At 28.9% G+C, this 19,641-nt stretch overlaps 1 protein-coding gene across 5 annotated transcripts in view; it reads left to right on the top strand.

The window, feature by feature from the left end:
• The window catches only part of LOC145296022 (guanine nucleotide exchange factor subunit RIC1-like), a 317,949-nt gene that overhangs the window by 191,693 nt on the left and 106,615 nt on the right, over positions 1 to 19,641 (top strand). For 3 of the 5 annotated variants that reach the window (XM_080142059.1, XM_080142061.1, XM_080142058.1), the window contains exons 20-24: positions 3,085 to 3,203; positions 5,321 to 5,367; positions 7,043 to 7,167; positions 8,868 to 9,010; positions 16,432 to 16,455. In XM_080142059.1, coding sequence (XP_079998185.1) covers positions 3,085 to 3,203; positions 5,321 to 5,367; positions 7,043 to 7,167; positions 8,868 to 9,010; positions 16,432 to 16,455 — 458 coding nt within the window. The remainder of the gene's footprint in view (positions 1 to 3,084; positions 3,204 to 5,320; positions 5,368 to 7,042; positions 7,168 to 8,867; positions 9,011 to 16,431; positions 16,456 to 19,641) is intronic. The other 2 variants (XM_080142062.1, XM_080142060.1) reach the window with 1 other exon arrangement.

Genomic DNA, 19,641 nt, shown 5'->3' with positions numbered 1-19,641 from the left:
GTATAAAGATTCTTTACATGCAAAAAAAAAAAAAAATCATTCGTGCTAGTTTACATTAGTGATCTCTTAAACCAACACATTTCAGGTTAAAACATTATTATATACTTGCATGTCATGGCGAAATCAGTATAAATTTTAATTTATGAAAAATGATCCAGTAGAAAAATAATTATAAATAAAAAAGAATTTATCGAGTTTATGTTTTAATGTGGAAGATCAGTGCAACCAATTCCGTATGACAAGTAAGATAACCCTTCACTTAAATTAAAGGTCTGCCATATTTAAACATGGTATCTGAGAACATAGTTGTGGTTCATTTTTGATTTAAATACTTCTAGCTCACTTGATCATTTTTCATGATTTTTGAAGTCTGTACTAATTTTGCCATGACATGTATGTAATGTTTTCACCTGAAATATGTTGGTTTAAAAAAATCAATGATGTAAACAAGCTCTAAATCGTTTATAAAAAGACTTTCAAGTCTATTGGTGTTATTGCTGTTAAAAAGGAGAATGAAAGATTTTTTTTTTCCAGTTAACACAGAAGATATATATATATATATATATATATATATATATATATTTTTTTGAATTGCTATAAGTTTGATAACATTTAAGATAAATTAGTTTTTGTTAAGAGACGTAGTATTCAAGGATTCCAGCTAAAACTAATACATTTCTGCCAGGTGTATATGTAACAATTACCAATAAGTGTACATTGAGTTATTTAAATAGAATTTACTTTCACTTCCAATAAATTCATATCACTTGATTTTATTCTGACTGGGATGCACCAGTGTCTCTCAAAATTCTTACAGATCTTGTTTTCGTGGGTATCGCACAGAGATATAAACCCATTGATCATTTTTTTTTTTTTTTTTTTTTTTACTGGAGGGTGGGGATCACTGCTTATCAAGGCCTGAAAGCCACTCAAGGTTAATGAGTGTCAGGTAGCTGGTGAGACACCAATGTGATGATTGGTAATTGTGAAACTTGGATAGTGTTTGTGCATTTAAGCGGATGGCTCAACAAGAACTTGTAAACAGACATCTTGCTGCTCAACTCCCTACATAGTACCCTTACAAATTATGTCTCAGATAGTAGCCCCCTACATCAAAGTGGCATTGTGCCTTGTTTGAGGTGAAAATGAAAAAAATAAACAACCTATATTAGACTTGAAAACTTCCATGTTATAGTCAGCCGAGAAGCATCCCCAGAGTATTGTGTTTCATAGACAGAGAGTTCTAGAAAAGAAACTTTACTCATAGAATTTATATTTAGCTTTAGACATAGTTAACAAAGGAAATTGTTGGCTGTTGTTTTAGTTAGACGAGTGTCTGCAAATATTCTACAGGGGTGGGGGCACCATAGATAAAAGCTCAGTTGAGCACCTGTTGTGAAAATGATAAAACAAAGGTAGATGTGTTACATCTCTTATATGACAAAGAGGAAGTAAGGGATGAATGATTTGTAGCTGTTTATTATGCCTCTGTATCACATTCGTGATTGATATTGCAAATCCTTGGCAGTTTATTGAGGTCTATGATTTTATTTGTTTGCATCTTGCAATTTGACACATTGTCCTGCTTTGCCACAATACAGACTTGTCAGGAATTTTCTTTTTATCCAAATAGTATAAGTGAGAGCTATTATTGAATATTGACTTTACCCATATGTGTGTGTAATTAATTGACCTCTGTAAGTTTAGATCAACACTAGCCGCCATTTTGGGGATTCTGTAACTTCCATTCTAAAACTTTTTTGATTTTGGCTCTGCCTTATCCATACATTAACACATATCCATCAGCAAGTGTATTCATGTCATATCCACTAATGTTTTTCATCAAGAAAAATTTTTTATGAACATTTGAATTGTTCCTGTATAATTTGTTTGGGGGTTTAATAGTCAGCCTCTACACCCATAAAAACCTATAGTTATTTATTCACTTCCCCATGAAAGCAAAATGTGACACAAGGTCGTTTTTAATGTGGAGAAAAAGTAATTCCCCAAAAAAGAGGCACTCTGGAAGTATGCAAAAATGATATTGCCTCAATATAGAAAGGCTGCCTTTCCATTTACTAAGGACAATAATTAAGTTCAGTGTAGCATCAGAACAGATACTACACTCTAATCCTGGCCTGTATTGAAATATATTTCTGTTTATTTGAAGAAAACTATTTATGTCTATCTTCCTTTTTATTAAAGGAAACCTGCTTGGCCTTTTGGCTAAGAACAAAGTGTAGTATCTGTTTACAAAATAAAGAATTTTGAAAACTTAAAGTGGAGATATATATATATATATATATACACTAATATTCATAGAATAATCCTAACTAGGTGAAAATGCTCAATATTTGAGATAGAGCATCAGTATGTGAAGAACGTTAAAATTTTGCAAGTTAGAATTTACGACATTTCTTATTCAAAACAAGGAATAAAAATTAAAAATGATTATTTCCTTATTTCATGGAGTTTCAAAGAATGGCGCTTATCCTCAGAGGAAAAACAGTCAGCAAAATAGCATTTATATAGCCTGGCTATAATTTTACGGGTTAGCACATAGTTTGAAAACTTAAGAGAAGTAATGTCTTCAAAATAATAAAGAAATATATAGACCAAAAAGGATATTCAACTTGAAGTCTATGTATGAAGTTGAAAAATAGAATTGTAACAAAACACAAAAACAATGGGGTTGGTTGGAATTTGAATGGTAAGCGTAGATCCGATGATATTATTCGTAAATCTAATGGTGGAATGTCCATTTGTAAATTTGAGAAATCTAAATTATATTGATATATAATTCTTGCATTCTGTAGTGTAGAAACTATGTCTTGAAATATATATTTTTATTATCGTTTTATCTGCTTAGTTATTCGGGTTTCGATTCCCGAATTGTATTAACAATGTTTCTGTAAAGTCTGACGAAATTGTCGGATTGTTAATGATTCGGCAATCAAAACATGTGTAACTAAGCAGATAAAATGGTAATAAAAATATATATATTTGCTCTACAATAGTATTGAGCACTCTCTTCAGGTTTTTACTGATTACCATTTATTGCTATGTATTTATTTTTTTTTCCAGCTGTGTTATTTGAGGATGCTGTGATTCTTGGCACTGGAAGTGAAGCAATCTCTTATTCCTTTGGTAGTTTGGACCGCCACTTACCTTCCGACTTGCCATTCTGTATGCTTGACAGAACTGTGAGTAGAAAAAAAAAAAAAAACTTAAAATATTATCGTTCTATTGCAATTCTTATATTTTTATGATATCATGGTTATCTTAATAAGAATAAATGCAAAAAGTTCTAATCTTGTTTAACTGTTTATGTACATTCAACAGATTTTAGTAAAGTGTTGGCATATTAAATTCTGGTAAATTCATAACAATAAAATCATACTTGTTGTGGGGTACAAATCACCCCTATTTGAGAACTAAGTGGAATCAACCAGTCCTATGAATACCACTGGTTTCAGAGACTAAATGGAGACATTCATACCATGTTTAACAGCATGCTACGAACACATTCCTCTCATACCACTTTAGTGGCTTCTGTATTCTTTATGATAAATACATATTATATTTTATGCACTTTACGCTACTTGTGGTTTCTTTCATTTCTAACCCCTAGCATGGGTCTACAACAATACTGAAATATAGTATGATCCTAACAACTAAAACCAAGTTTCTCCTTTCACTATTAATGCACTGATCCTTGTTTTTCCCCCAGTTAGAATTAGATTAATTAGTTTTTTATTTTTTATTATGGAAATTGGTCCAGACAAAGTGTGAAGCTACTTGATGTAAGGCATTAAAAAGAATGAATAATGATTATCATCAAAACGCAGGATACGTATTGATTTTAGTCTTGAAAAGATCAAACCTGTAGGTAGGAAGAAAACAGTCAGCAGAAAGTTGCAGTTTTTTAAAGCGGCTATTGAGATAGGAAGCTGTATTACATACAGGTATCAAAACAGCAAATTGATGAAGACTATTAGACTAACAAGTCAAACAAGCTGGAACAAAGGAAGCAGGGAATAGATCAGACAATTCTGAGGAACACGTGCCATAATAGTATTTTTAAAGAAAGATCCTAGAGCTGACTTCACTCTAGATCTAAAATAGAAGACTTATATCCAATCTGTTGCTAAGGTTACTTGAAAAGTGGTTGGATTATTTTAATGCCCGAGAAGTACCTGACTCTTGATGCATTAATCTACCTTTATAAGAGCCAGATATGTCTTAGATGAAGTATTGCTGCCATATCTGAGGACGTGTGCCTTACAGTACGTTTTTATTTTTTGACAAAGTACAAAATTCATGCAATCGATTGGGGGATGATCTATTCTGTTTTCTACAGTCATTTTCTCAGAGAAAATACTTTGATGATCTTTATCTACTTAATCACTATTTTCATGGAAGGTGCTCGACTGAGTTCAACCTCTGGTTTCCCTTTGTAAGATATTTACAGCAAGAAACTGTTGTGGCCACAACTGCAACAAATCTTTCTTTCTTTCCTCATATACCTAGTGTCAGGTGGAATTTCAATAAAGAGTTTCTTCCCAAGAACTTTCCACCTGTAGAATACATTTTCATAGGACTGTTTCCCTACAAACTACAACATAAGCTTCAAATATTTGTCATAAACCATCTTCATAAGTAATTGAATATTGTTCTTTTCAGTCATATTTTCCCATACTATCATAGTATTCTTTATAATTCAACTTGCATTTCATCCATCTCATTGATTCTTATCCTTGAGTAGCTTTTAGCCTTTATAAGTGGAGGTACATTAGTACCACTCCTTCATCAAAAAAAACCCCAAAAAACTTAACACTATATATAAAAAATAATGCAAAAGTAAATTAAAAATTAAGATTGTACAGTTGAATATGTTTGCATATTTTATTAGAACACAATATTGCAAGATTGTTCCTATTACTTTGTTAATATTTGTTACATATTAAGAAAACAGTTTAAAATTTCCTCTTTTTATCACTTGTGAAGTGGCCAATTCAATGTAAGCCCATCAACTAGTATTGATCAATATGTTTAACTCTTGATATATGTTAAGTAGCAGAATATTTTACTATTTTATACATTTAATCTCTATCAAATATGGACTGTTGGATAGCATGTTATCTTACATGGCAAGAATTTTATAATTATTTTTCTAACCATTGATACTAAGATCTTGAAAACTGTCCATTATAATTGATTGAAAGAATCAAGTATTTTATTCATGCTTTTTTGTTAATTTATTTTTAAACCTTTGTAAGTTTGATTTTTTAAATGAATGAGGATTTATTTTCTTTTGTAGAGCCAAATATATCTTCATCATATTCTCCGACAATTGTTAAGAAGAAAGTAAGTTTTTTTTTTTTTTTTCACTTTTTAAATACACTTTTTAAATAAACAACGAATGGAATCACATTTTTTAGTTTAACTGATCTGTGAAAAATGGGGCATTTTTATCTTTTTATTTATTAAAAATATTGTTAATGAAGGATAGCGTGAAGGATTACTTTACATTGCCAGGATAGAGAGTATAAAATCACATGACAATTAAATAAGAAACAAATGAATAATTGATCATATTCTATTTATCAAAAATAAATATTTTATCAGCGATTCTGTTTCTAGATTGTATATAATATTCACTGATGCGTACTTATGGATACTGATTTTGAATGAAATGTGTTCTTAAATATATTTTTTTATTTTATTTGTTCATTTTTTTATGTAGAAGACTATTCTATTCTGTCTCACAGATCAAAAAAGACAAATGACGTTTTCAGGGATATGAGACCGTTACTTTTTTTTTTTTTTTTTTTTTTTTTGCAAAATTCACCATTTAAAAAAAAATTTTAGTTCAGGAAAAAAAAATTGAATTGTGTCCTTATTTTTTCCTGTTATTTTGTTAATTATATTTCTGTTTCTTTCCTCTCCCTCACTTTATCTTTCTTTCTCTTTGCTTGTGTTTTTTTTTCACTCTTTCTATTAATGCCTTGGCTTGATTTGTTTTGTTTCATGGCATATTTCAATTCTCAATGCAAATAAGGGGAAGTAGAAGACTTTTGTTTCATTAAAAAATGCCCCCTCCTTCCACATATGCACTTGGAATCTTTCTCTTGCTAATGGTAAATTGTTTTTTGTTTATTTCTTAAAAATAAACTTAAGATTCTACTTACACAAAGGCTAATTTTAACATTTTTGAGAAATATGAGGGACAAAAATTATTTTCATTTTTTTCTTTATTTTATACCATTTATTTTTATTTTTTAACACATTACTTCTCTCATGCTCTGAAGTTCTCAAATTGTTGATATGTGTAAAAATAATTTGGTGATTTAAATTGATCAAAAACCTTGCTTTTTAATAGTACGTATTCTTAGTTCTTAAAACTAATAATTTCTGTAGCTCAGTTTTAACTAATTCTTTGTTAAAAAAATTTTGGTTTTTCACTAAAAAATAAATGTCAATTTTATATTTTTAATTAATGGGATTTTACAGGCAAAATATGTACACAAGATATAAAAATTTATTGTGTGCATTGCATATATATACATATGCATATGTTTTTTATTTTTGTAATAAATGAAACAAGTTTCATCTGAAAAAAAATAAATAGACAGTAAACAAACCACAAAAAATAAGATAAAATTGCATCAAACGCCAATATAGACTAAATTTTATTTTTTTTTAATCAGAAACTTTGTAAAAGTGAAACAGTATTTCTGCTATCTTTTAATGTTTTTATTTTATTAATTCTTATAGATGTTTCATTTGGAAATTTCAGGTTTGGTGGCTTTGTTGAAAAATTAGCTGAGAAATTTTATATTCACATGACATAAATCTCTTTAACATGAATATTCATATCATGTAACTATAAAGTAGTTGTACTGTCTATGTATGCTGACCATTATTAGTAAAAATTTTAGAATAAAAAATAAGTTGAATTTGAAAAATCTTGTTTCTAATTACTGGAACTATTGTTATTAACTGTTTTGATAATCCCCCTTAAATTTAATTTCTGTTTCAGTTTGGGGGTTCATGCATTGGATCTGGCTCGTTGTTGTACAGAACTACCTTACTTCCCACATGTCCTGGAATTGTTGCTGCATGAGGTGCTAGAAGCTGAAGCCACTTCAAAGGAACCAATTCCAGGTATGATTCAACTCTCTTTCTGCAAGAAGCACCGATAGATATTATAAGCCATAGCTTTTCAGTACTCTGTCAAACTAAAGTTATACTCATCACATCCTACATATGATACTGCATTTCATCAAAGATGTCAAGAATTATACCAAAGGGATGGAAAAATCATAAAATTCGTTGGTCGTTTGATGAAAACAATCATTGAAGACATGGATGATGATTTGGTAAAGATTCATGAAGTAATGATATCAAATATTCTTTGTTGGACTCTAGAGATTACAAGGACAAATTTAACCGTCTGCAAATTCTAAAACTTATCCATTAAGTTTCCAAAAGGTATGAGAGAAAGTTAAGGAGAGATAATCTTGGCAATTGCAAATCTTTACTATTCAGTTTACATTAGAGAAAATAACAAAATTTGCTGATGTATATAATGTCATTGAACTCTTTATCCTTGGCGACACACATTAAGCCTAATTATTTGAAGCGATTGATCTCCTCTAGAGTTTCCTTGTTGAGAAGAATCATGGTTTTCTCAGAAGATATGAATCCTGCAGAGAGGATTTTTGTTTTCGTAGCTTATCTTGATACTAATCTTAGATACGGTAGTACATTTTGTTTAAAGCTAGTTGTATGTCAGCAAACTTTTCTCAGAAAATGCTTATATCGTCAGCGAAGTCAAGGTCAGTCACTCACCAGAAAATTTGACAAGTGCATTGTGGGTGATCCAGTCAGTGGCATAGTTAAACAGTGTGGGCGAAAGAACACAGCTCTGTCTAACTCTAGAAAAAAGAATGCGTATTCAAAAAAAAAAAAGGAAACAAATCTTCAGGAAAAATTGAAAAGAGGAAGTAATATTATTCAGACTTTCTATTGGTTATACAAGAGTAACAAATTCTTATTTTGACCAGCACAGCAATTATGTATGCTAGACTGTATACATTGTAGAGAATATTTCCAGTAAGTGCATCATTTTGATCTCTAATAATATAAGGTTTTTATAGTACATGCAACATGAAGAAACTCCTATATAAGGTTTACAGTGGTTTTTACATGCTGGCATGTGTTAGAACTATATCAAAAAGCTAAAATAGAAAACATGACATTCGTACGTGCATTGTTTTAATGCAGAAACATTTAAAGATCTGAATATCACTATCAAGATATACTTACGCTAAAACGAAATGGTGCTTAGAGCTGCTCTAAACTCAATAGATCAATTAACTAACTTGAATGAATTCTCACACAAGGAAGGATAGAATATTTCAACTCCTCATACTGATAGGCAGACATGAAAATCTCAACAGGCTTTTATTGCAGAAAAAAAAAAACTAGGACATAATAGATCTGAAATGAAATGATTGCTTTCTCAGTATGTGCCTCTGTTTATTTTTCTTTTTAAATCAACCGAGCCAGATATTTTTTCATTACTGATCTACAAGTCTCTTGCATGCATTTATGTGCAGTTGTTGAACATGTATTGTGATGCATATTCACAAAAGTTTATTCATTTTTTCATATGCACCATACATGTGTATAAATATAAGTAAATGTTTTTCAAATTCTTGCAGTGTAATCTTTTTTCTATCATATGAAATGTCTTTTTAAATATATTTTACTTTGTTAAAATCTTTAACTTTTAATCAACATTTAGATTCAACACTAAAATGACACTGACTAAATTTTATTTCTGCATAATTTCTTTTTAGATCCCCTTCTTCCACGTGTGGTGGCCTTCATCCAGGAGTTCCCAGAGTTCCTGCAGACTGTCGTCCACTGTGCCAGGAAGACAGAGGTTGCATTGTGGCCATATCTCTTTTCTAAAGTTGGCAGTCCCACAGATTTATTTGAGGTTTGTAACTTATTTTTCATTTTTATCGATTTCGTGGATGATTCGTTTTTGTTTTGTTTTTGTTTTGTTTCTAGAGATCACCATGTTCAGTTTTGTTTCTAGAGATCACTATGTTCAGTTTTATTTTTGTTATCTTATTTGTCTATTGGTTAATGACTGTCAATTTTGACAGAAAAATCTCAAGAAAATATATAAACTAATTGAACTACCTGGTGTTTTCCTGAAACACTAATTTTTATTTTTAGTTTTGCATTTTCTTTTTTCACTAATCTATAATTTTCTTTTGTTTTATAACAAATTATTATGAAGAGATTTTGAAATTTATATTTAATTATTGCTGTTTTATTTGGTCATTAAATTATTAATTGAATCAACTATATCTAATATTTGTTTTGGAAATGTCTTTATCATGATGAAATTGTTGGATATAAATACCTTCCAAAACTTTTTTGTTTTTTTTAAATAAATGTGGATTATTATGAAGCCAGAAACTACTTTTTGACAATTTAAATACTTCAAAATTTTGAATGTCCACAAAATAATTTTTTTCAATTATTAAAATATTAAAATGACTTGATAATTTTTTTCACAGAAATTCAGGTTTATCTATGTTAATTAATTATTAGCATAAAACAAAAGTTTGAATATGTTTTTTTAATTTTTGATATGAGGATTATTTGGATTCTTCAGACTACTGTGCTTATCTTGAGTGTAATTATCATCAGATGTTGGTTTTAGTCTTATAAAAATAACTTAAGACAAGAACAGTAGTCCAAAAAAATACAAAAGCATTGAATATCACAGACGTTATATTTCTAACAAAATATTCATATTATTTGAATTCTTTGGACTACTGTTCTCACCTTGTGTATTTTCACAACGTTTCAGTCGATGTAACCTCCAACCTTCTTCAGCTGTATCTTGTAAAATTCTAGAATTTTTCTGTCTAACTCGAAATTCCTTGAAGATTTGAGAATTTGATGGAAAGATTTACAAGTTTGATAAGATGGACCTAAAAAGATTGGAGGTTACATCAACCAAAATGCTATGCGAATAAGACTCAAGATGAGAACAGTAATCTCGAAAATTCAGATATGAATAATCAATTCTCATGTGAAAAGTTCAGAAACTTGTATAAATAAAAATCTTTGTATAAAATGTAAATTTATTGTAAATCATCCTAATTAAAAGATTGTTTTAACTTTATGAAAAATATTTTATGGAATTATCTTTCAGGTCTGTAATTATTATTTTTATTTATCACTTAATTGTATATGGAATTTGAACATTGACATGATGATATATCTTACTAGCTGTACCTACCCAACGTTACCTGAGAGTCATAGAAAAAAATGACTGACTTGATTAGGAAATTTGAATCATCAAAATTCACTTTTTTTTTCTTTATAAAACAAAGAAAAAAAAATGAATTTTGCTGATTCAAATTTTATAATCAAATTATTTATTGAAATAGAAATTTTCAAAAAGTTTTAGGACTTGACATAATAGTAAAGAATGTGTAACTGTTGTGAGAAACATGTGTATATACATGAAAGTCACCTAAATTTATTTTTTATTGATTTTTGTATAACTCAAAGAAGAGAACTATACATAATAGCTTTCCTTTAATGTGTAAAAATGTTTTTAGATATTTATGTTTGTAGATGTCAAAATAAAAACTTGTTGCATCATTACTTCTCTTGAATGCTTTAAGCATGGCACATTGTGCCGCAGCTGATTGTCAAAAAAAAAAATAATGGTCAGGAGGGGGGGGGGGGAAGAAATGTTGGAAAAAGCTAGAATTGAACCTAGAATATGTTGCTGACTAAAATGGCAAATGCAGAAATCGCATATAGGACACTTAGATAAGATCATGAGCCAGACCTCACATCAATAGAAGGGAGAACACCTTGCTGTCAGTGAGATAAGCCCAAACTATTTTTTATAAGCCCCAAAATTATAAAAAAAAAAACATTGTCTGAAAAAAGTGTCTAGTGTCTGGTGCTGCTGATCAGTGAAAAGTTAAATGAAACATATTTAATGTTTGTTTTCTTGCTGAAAACCAAATTAAAGAATGCTCTCGGTATATCAGGCATTAGAGCATTGGAGATCGGAGTAAACAAGAGTAAGAAAGGGTAGTCTCAAAACAAAAAATTTATTGGGAACTAAAGGAAGGGCTGGATTTTATTAGATCAGAGAATGAAAGAAAGGTTAGAGGATCAATTAGTTTCTCTCTGACTCAACATATTCTGGTTTAAAATGGAATTTGATAGAAGAAAGACTGGAAAAAGATCAGTTAAATTCAAAATCCTGAGCTGTGAAAACTGAATGTCAATTTTTTTTGAGCCCTCTGCATATAAGAATCCTGAACCTACACATAAAACAAATTTACACATTGATAAATTATAAGTTCCTTCAACTCTAAACTCTGCATTAACCAGTGTAAAAAAGGAGTATAAAAAACCACTCCATTTATCCACATTGCAACTTAAAGAACCGGAATTGTTATTTGTATTACTAGCAGGGAGGAGTGTGGAGCCCGGCTTTGCCCAGTCATAAAATATGCTTAAATATGATATTTTAATTCGTCCAGATTTCGTAAATATTATTATAGAATCGTGATTTCAAAAGTAAAAAAAAAGTATTTGGGTGCCATCAGCTAGAATCAAAACCGAAAGCCAAACTGTAGCATTCAAAGCTGATGACGTCACCACTGTACCAATGTGATATGCATATGAACTGATTAAAAATAAACTAAAACGTATGTACAAAATGTATAACAATTTCTTTTCAATTTTGACCCATTAAAATCTATTTTAACTGGCTGAAGAGCCATAAAAGAACAATCCATAAAAAATCCAATTGTTTAAGGCCCCTAGTGCTGCTCAGTGACTTTTAGTTTGGAAGAGATAGTTTTAAAATATGGAGATATATATATATATATATATATATATATATATGTGTGTGTGTGTGTGTTCCTATTTTGAGTGTTATTCACACAACATTTCAATTGATATAACCTCCAACCTTCAGGTTTATCTAGTCAAACTTGGGAATTTTTCTGTCAAACTTTGGAATCCTTAATTTAATCCATTAGGGTAGCATTCTCTAGTTTTGACAGCCATGACTGATAAAAGTCCTAAGTAATTCACGATTGTATTTTAGTGTCATCTCACACTGAGGATTGAACCATTAACGTTGAGAAGAATATCACTTACAACTGAATTGTACATCGACTGAAGCGTTGTGCAAATAACACTCAAAATGAGGAACATAGTCTTAATAATCAAAATATGAATTATCAATCTTCATTTCAAAAATTCAAAAACACAGAATTGTTATATTCAGCTCTAGTGACATTCTTATTACTGACTTTAATACATCTGTTAGTAACTAATACAGCTGTCGGTTTCTTTGAAATTTCTTTTGCACTTAACATCAAATGCAGTACTGATGAAATGCAGGCATTGTAATGGGCTGTTGATTATTTTCATCAACCACGGTCTGCACAACAGCAGTTTTGTACAATTTTGTGACAGACCTTGTATGAGAATTTAACATGTTCTTTTAAAAAAAAACAAAACTAAAAGAAACCAATAAAGACATTTTGATGTTGGTGGCCCAGAAAGACCTCTTGTATCATGAAAATACTTAAAATATGTGTAATTTAAAATGAAAAAAAATATTTTATCTAGTATTATATATATTAATATTAGAAATAGGAAGACGTTGAAACTTTATTTTTTAAGGGCTCATTTAAGCTCATGCTTCTGTTTCAATGAATAAGGGGAGATGTTTGCAAAGTGAAATAAAATCTGTGCCAATAACATAATGGAAGAAAAAAAGATGATAAATAGGCTAATCTGAATCAATATGTCCGACGGATTCTGCTCCAAGTTTGACTTTGAAAACCAACCACGATAATATTATATATTAGATTATAATAAAGGGTATCTGTAACTGAAATTATATCACTGCCTATTTCATAAATTCACCTTTGTTTTGTAACATCTTAAGTATGCCATTAAACCTAATCTATGTTTTAATACTGAATTAAATTTATATATGTAGCAATATATATATATATATATAGTTAGGTATTGTTTATATATTTGCATATAGAAGATTCACTCCTAACTAATTAACTGATCAATCATTATAAATTTTGTAACATGTCTGATGGACATAAAGGTAATTAATGTGGTCTACGTTTAGTTTAATTTAGTTCTATAAAAAGATGGAAACCTTTTGTTAAAATTCAGATACCTCCAACCTTTGCGAAATTTTAACAATTGGTATTAGACATCAATTGATGAATATTTTCCAAATTTCGGTTTCTTTTGTGTATTTTAAAGGGTTTTCAGTGTGCATGTGAATAAATAAAGTGTTTAGTTCAAATTTTCATAAAGGTTCCCATGTTTAACAAGACTTAGTTGAACATTGGAGATTATATTGGTCAAAACATTGTTAGAATGACATGGAAGATGAGAAGAGTAATCTGAATAACCATACTAATACAAATTATCAATCCCCATCTTAAAAAAAAAAAAATTCCAAAGCAAATAAGATTTTGGTTTGCATTTTGTTTTCCATTAAATCTTTTTCATAAAATGGAGTAATGGGTGCAGTTGTACAACCATCACCCCCATGCATAATTTCTATACTGATAGGTTTTGGAAATTTTTTCACTGGATTATTATTGATTGGACACTAATTAACCAGATTATGAAAAAAAAATTGAAAAAAAAAAAAAAAAAAATCATTTCGACATTTGAAAGGGGTGCTCACTTTTTAGTTACAATGATCTGGTAAATCGGTCACCCATTGTTTTTTTTTTTCTAAACACGGAAGTGTTTTCAGGAGATATGAAATGGTCCCATGTTGACAAAGTATTGGGAGGCATACGATATGAAAATTGACAACAGGACGGAAAATTATGAAACATTTCTCCAGCATGTTAGTGAAATTTATAATACTTAAAAAAATTTGAAAAGAAAAATCAAAAAAAAAAACTCTCCTTTCATAAAAACATAAATTATTAAAAAAAAAAAAACACCCCCACAAACTCACTTTTCAATATCAAAAACTAAATAAGTTGAAACAAAAAAAAGTAGAAACTTTATTTTCATAAAAAACAATAAAAAAAAAGTCATGTTCATTTTATTTATTTATTTTTTCTTTGAGAAACAAAAATATTTTTGACTTACAAATGTGGTAGGCTCATATCATTTTTACTTTCTATGGTTTTGATATACTTGCGTTTTTATTGGTTACAAAATGGGTGATTGAATTACCAGAACACAGTATCTAAAAAGTGAGCACCCCTGTCAAATGTTGAAATAATGATTTTCTTTTCAATTCTTTTTCATAATCTGGTTAACTAGTGTCCAATCATTAATAATCCAGTGAAAAAATTAAAAACCTATCAGTATAGAAATTACGCATGTGGGTGATGGTTGTACAACTCCGCTGGGTAATGATTTTGATGAAAGGAAACTTTATCTCCTCTTTCTTCTCTTCTGACAAGAGTTAAACAGAAATAGAAGGAGTGCCAAAATGCATTGATTAGGTGCAAAACAGCGTTAAATAAAAATGGACGTTTGGGAAACATTTGCCTTTATTAGTTATCTTTCAATACAATTTTAAAAAAAGATTTCGTTGGGCAGGTCAAGGTTATAGTGCACAATACCTGTCTTTCTGTTCAGAAAATGAAATGAATTTGGTTAAAAAATGAATGAATTATACCAATACAAAACAACTTAAGAGATTAAAATTTGTGGTTTGTGTCATTAAGTACATTATCCAATCTATTGTTTGAGACATTTGAATTTGATTGTTTTGTATTTTTTCAAAAACAAAACTAATTTAATGAATAATAATAAAAAAAGGCGGGTATCATGGACTGCGGATGAGAAGACATCATGGACTGAATTAGTGATTCGAGATTTGATCAGCATTTTTTTTTTTTTTTTTTTTCAATTCTGGTAAATGTTGAAAAACAACACTGAAATTAGGTCAAACAGTTAGCTGCTGATTTTTGTTTTCTATTACATTTAAGCAGTTGCAGAAGTTGGTGCATGAATTGGAGAGAGGAACATTCAGATGGATAGGTGTGTTAGAAAAATAAGATAACTGAGAGAAATAAGTTTTAAGGTGTTACATTTTTCTTCTTTTAACTATTCTATTTTTCAACAACTCTGGGTAACTCTAATAAACACAAGATAGTTTTTAAAATTTCTCATTTATAAACTAAAAATATATAAATATAGATATGATAATTGAGAAAAAGGTTTTTTTTTTTTTTGTTTTTTTAAGAAAAATGCTATACACTTTTTTTTACTGGCACTCCAAACAATATGGGGTAGTCTTGCTCATTGCTTAATAAAGTACAAAAATAATTTGAGAATTCTTATTTTTAAACTAACAAGATTAAAACAAAAGCTATGATTAATGAAGTTATTGTTTCTAACACTAATCTTTTTGTTGTACAGATTAAAAAAAAGACTAAAATTTGTTCATAACACTTAAAAAACATAGTGTAAACTTGATATTGTTTTGTTTTTTTATTCATTTTGTTATGAACTTTTTGTTTTAAGTAATAAAAAGAGAATACCAGTTTTGTAAAAACTAATGTTTTTGGGGAATAGGTAACATGAAAGTTCTTAAAAAGAATGTTGGCCATAAGTAAATTTGCAAATTATATACTCGATGCTATCAGATTAGGCTGTCTGAAGATATTTGATTCCTGACCTAAAAAATGCCAAACATTTATGGTATTGTTTTTTTCCACTACAAAACAAGCATACCATACACCATGAATAAATATTTAAAGATAGAACTTGCAGCATAAAAACTTTTACCAAAATTACTGGATTCTACATTAAATAACCTCAAAAATGTTGATAAGCCAGAAAATAAAACCACAAAACCAAACTCTATGAATAAATACTTGAAAATATAAAGAACTAGAAACATAAAAACTTTTACTAAAATGAACGCTTTTGGCATTAAATAACCTAAAATAGTTGAAATACTCTTAAAACACTTAAACTAAATTATCTATGTGATCATTACCAATATGGCAGATAAGCTTTCAAACTAATCAGGGTTATTTATATACATTTTTTTTATTTTTCACATATTTTCTAAATTAAATATTGTTTTTTGGTTGAAGGTAAGTTCAAAATGATATATTAATTGACAATTTATGTTGATGACATATTTCTGAGATTTCAGCAGAACATTTTTGTTGAAAAAAAAAAATTAATTATTGAATACAAACTTTACCAATCTTAAATGACTGGCGTTAGCCTATTTTTCTACTGTTATTGAATGTGCATGGATATAACATAAATGTAAGTCTGTAACTTTTTGTATTCAGTTTAAAGTATCGACTAAGTTCAAATTCTTTTCCTTACTAGCAAAATATGAATCCCTATTATGAGGTAGGACACTTCTTTTACATTTTATTTTGCTTGCAGTTCTCTTTTATTTTAAATATATTTTTCCCCACAAATCACAACCCGGGAACATCAAGTCTTTTTTATTTTTATTTATTTATTTTTTTTATTTCGTATAAGTTTTAAAATCACTCATTTGTAATCTTTTATTTCTTATTCATTTTAAATTTTTAATGGTGAGAGATGAAGGTTGAGGGTTTTCTAACATCACATTTTTATCTATGGAAATGGGGATTTTTTTTTTGTTTGATCTTCATAAACGTTCCTTTTCTTTTTTTTTTCTTTTTCTTTTTTTTTTTTTTTTTAAATAAGAATTATATAAAAAAAATCGTTCCTGCAATCCAAAGCACTAGTTGATTTATAAATAAAATATCAATGCACATTTATTCACGATCGCAAATAAGTCCATTTTGAAATAGAAAGTATTTACAATGCAATTTCTGTTAGTAAAGGTGACAAGGATACATTTCGGTTGATTTTTTAAATTTTTTTTTATTTTTTATATTGTCTTTTTTGTTTATACGGTTTTAAAAAGAAAGATAAATTATGACTTTTTAAAACCTGCATTATTTAATGTTTACACAGGTTTACCCAGTTAGGAAATAGTATGGAGAGTATATTAACTTTATTATTTTGGAAAACAATTATTACAATAAAATTTTTTTTCACTTTTCTAGAGATGTCTTTTGTAGCAATCTATCAGGCTACATGAATCATAAGGTTGATTATAAAGTAACTTGTGGCTTTAGATATGTGTGCGTACACACACACACACTTTGAGTTGTACAGGTTAACATCACATGCAACACTATACTAAGGAGTACAGCTAGTGTTAAATATTTTTTTCATTTGAATAAACAAATGTATTTTTTCCAATTTTACTTGAGTATCTGTTAGTGAATCAATATAGTTTAATCGGTGATACGAATAAAATGTAAAAAGTTAACCACATTAGATTATTATTTAACTTTTCTGATCATAGAATTTTTATTAAAAATGTTCTGTTTGTTGAGTTAAGTTTTTATCATTAAAAACTTTATAATATTAAATATAAAACTATTTAAATTTTCAAAAATATTCATGGGTTACTTAAAAAAGAATTAAATTAAACTCACTTAGAATATCTTTTGTTAGAAAAAAAAAGCTACATTGATTTTTAACATTTAAAACTACTTATAAAAAATGTTAGTATGTATATATATATATATACTAACATTTTGTACGGCATAATGCGTTGACACACCGGTTCTCATCAGATCACCGAAGTTAAGCAACATTGAGCCTGGCTAGTACCAGATGAGTGACCATTTGGGAATTCTAGGCGCTGTATGTGCTTTTCACTTATCTCCGTATTGTTTCCAGTCGTCCTGAACCTCTACTTGCCACTGGTATTCAACAATGTCGACTCAGGAGAGGTGTGGTTGGAGATTGCACAATTCTTGCCACAAAAATTTCATGCGCAGGCACCTTTACAGTGGGTATCCATAGTCTGTCAAGACTAAAGGAAGTCTTAATTAATAATATATATATATATATATATATCTATTGTTGTGGTGACACCCACTCATTTACATATGTGGATAATATTACACATAAATAGCAAGACTCGGTTAGTCTGAGTGTGTGTTAAGCAGAAGCCACCGAAGGCCGAGCCGAGAGCAGATATGTTCTCCAGCCAAGACTCTCTTACTTGACAACCATTATGTAAATATACTGTAAATATACTTTTCCTAATACACTTCTTATTGATTTACCTTTGTTTTGAGTTTTCATTTGTATTACCTTATACGTTATTTGGGTCAACCTGCAAACATAACATATATATATATATATATATATATATATATATATATAAATATATATATATATATATATATAAATATATATATATATAAACAATTATTATTAAACCCTTATTTTATTTTGAGCTTTATAGTTTATACTTTTAAAAGAAGCAAGTACTGAAATACAATAATTATAGTCGCTTAGTTACAATTGTACATAATTACACTAATATATAATGGTTTGATTACTTTCCAGATTGAGTTCTTTTTTCTCCTTTTACTTTTAACTTCTCTTTAGAGATATGTTAAAAGGAATATGTTAGTCTTTTTCCTTTTTTTATATTATAAATCCTTTTAAATTATGATATAATATTTAAAAACTAAGGCCAATATTATGTTAACAGTTGCTGCTTAGTCATCAGAAAAATAATGTTAACACTGACGACTACGAGGATTAATAACAATGTAGCATATTGAGATTCAGGGATGGGAGTTACCATATTTCCATAGGTATTTCTGACTAGAATTAAAGTTCAAAAGTAGAATATATGTGAAAACTACCGTTTATCAAAGGAGCCTACGTTTTTTAAAGAACCACAAACTGTATTGACTTAAGCTGAATTCAAATTTTAAGCAGAAAAGTTTTTTCTTTTTCTCTAGAATAAACCTGTAAATGTAGTTTTTTCTAGTTTTATAAACAGATGTAGTTACTGTGGGCTGATACTGCAAAACAAAAACTTAGGCACTTGTACAATTTAGTCAAGACATTAAAAAATGAAAATATTGAAAAAAGGTTGTATTGTACGCATCTGTTTTGAACTGAAGATCTCCGAAAAAAAAATATTCATTTAATTTGATCGAGTAGTTTTTTTTTTTTTTTTTTTTACAGCGGAAAAACACGTTCTTATGAGTGCGCATTGAAGTCAGCCATTGTGAAATTTGCTGAAGTTGAACAACATGCCACGGGGAGATAACTCAATTTAAAGCCCCGACACTCCCTTCCTATCTTTAATTCTAGCTTTTCTACCTAAAAATCGAACCTTTTGCTCGGTATCATAACAAATTGTTTTTGATTGTAAAAAGAACTACTTGATGGAATTAAGTGAAATTTTTTTCCGGAGAACTTCGTTTCATAACGAATACATGAAATATAACCTTTTTTTCGATATTTTCATTTTTTAATGTCTTGACTAAACTGTACAAGTACCCAAATTGTTGAGTCACTAAAATGGTGATCATGTTTTGTGGATAGAGTTAATAAAAATTATTATGATGTAAAGAGAGAGCATTATTATAATTTTAATGTATAAAAAGAGTATAAAGGTTGATTTATTTAATAGTTGGAGTAAAGAAATATAAAAAATATTTCATATTCAGGTTTTATTTT

This window comes from Euprymna scolopes, chromosome 16 (assembly GCF_053919585.1).
Source record: "Euprymna scolopes isolate OS-2025 chromosome 16, ASM5391958v1, whole genome shotgun sequence".
NCBI classification, from domain to species: domain Eukaryota; kingdom Metazoa; phylum Mollusca; class Cephalopoda; order Sepiida; family Sepiolidae; genus Euprymna; species Euprymna scolopes.
The sequence above is the reverse complement of the archived record's forward strand: the minus strand, read 5'-3'. Positions and strand labels throughout refer to the sequence as shown.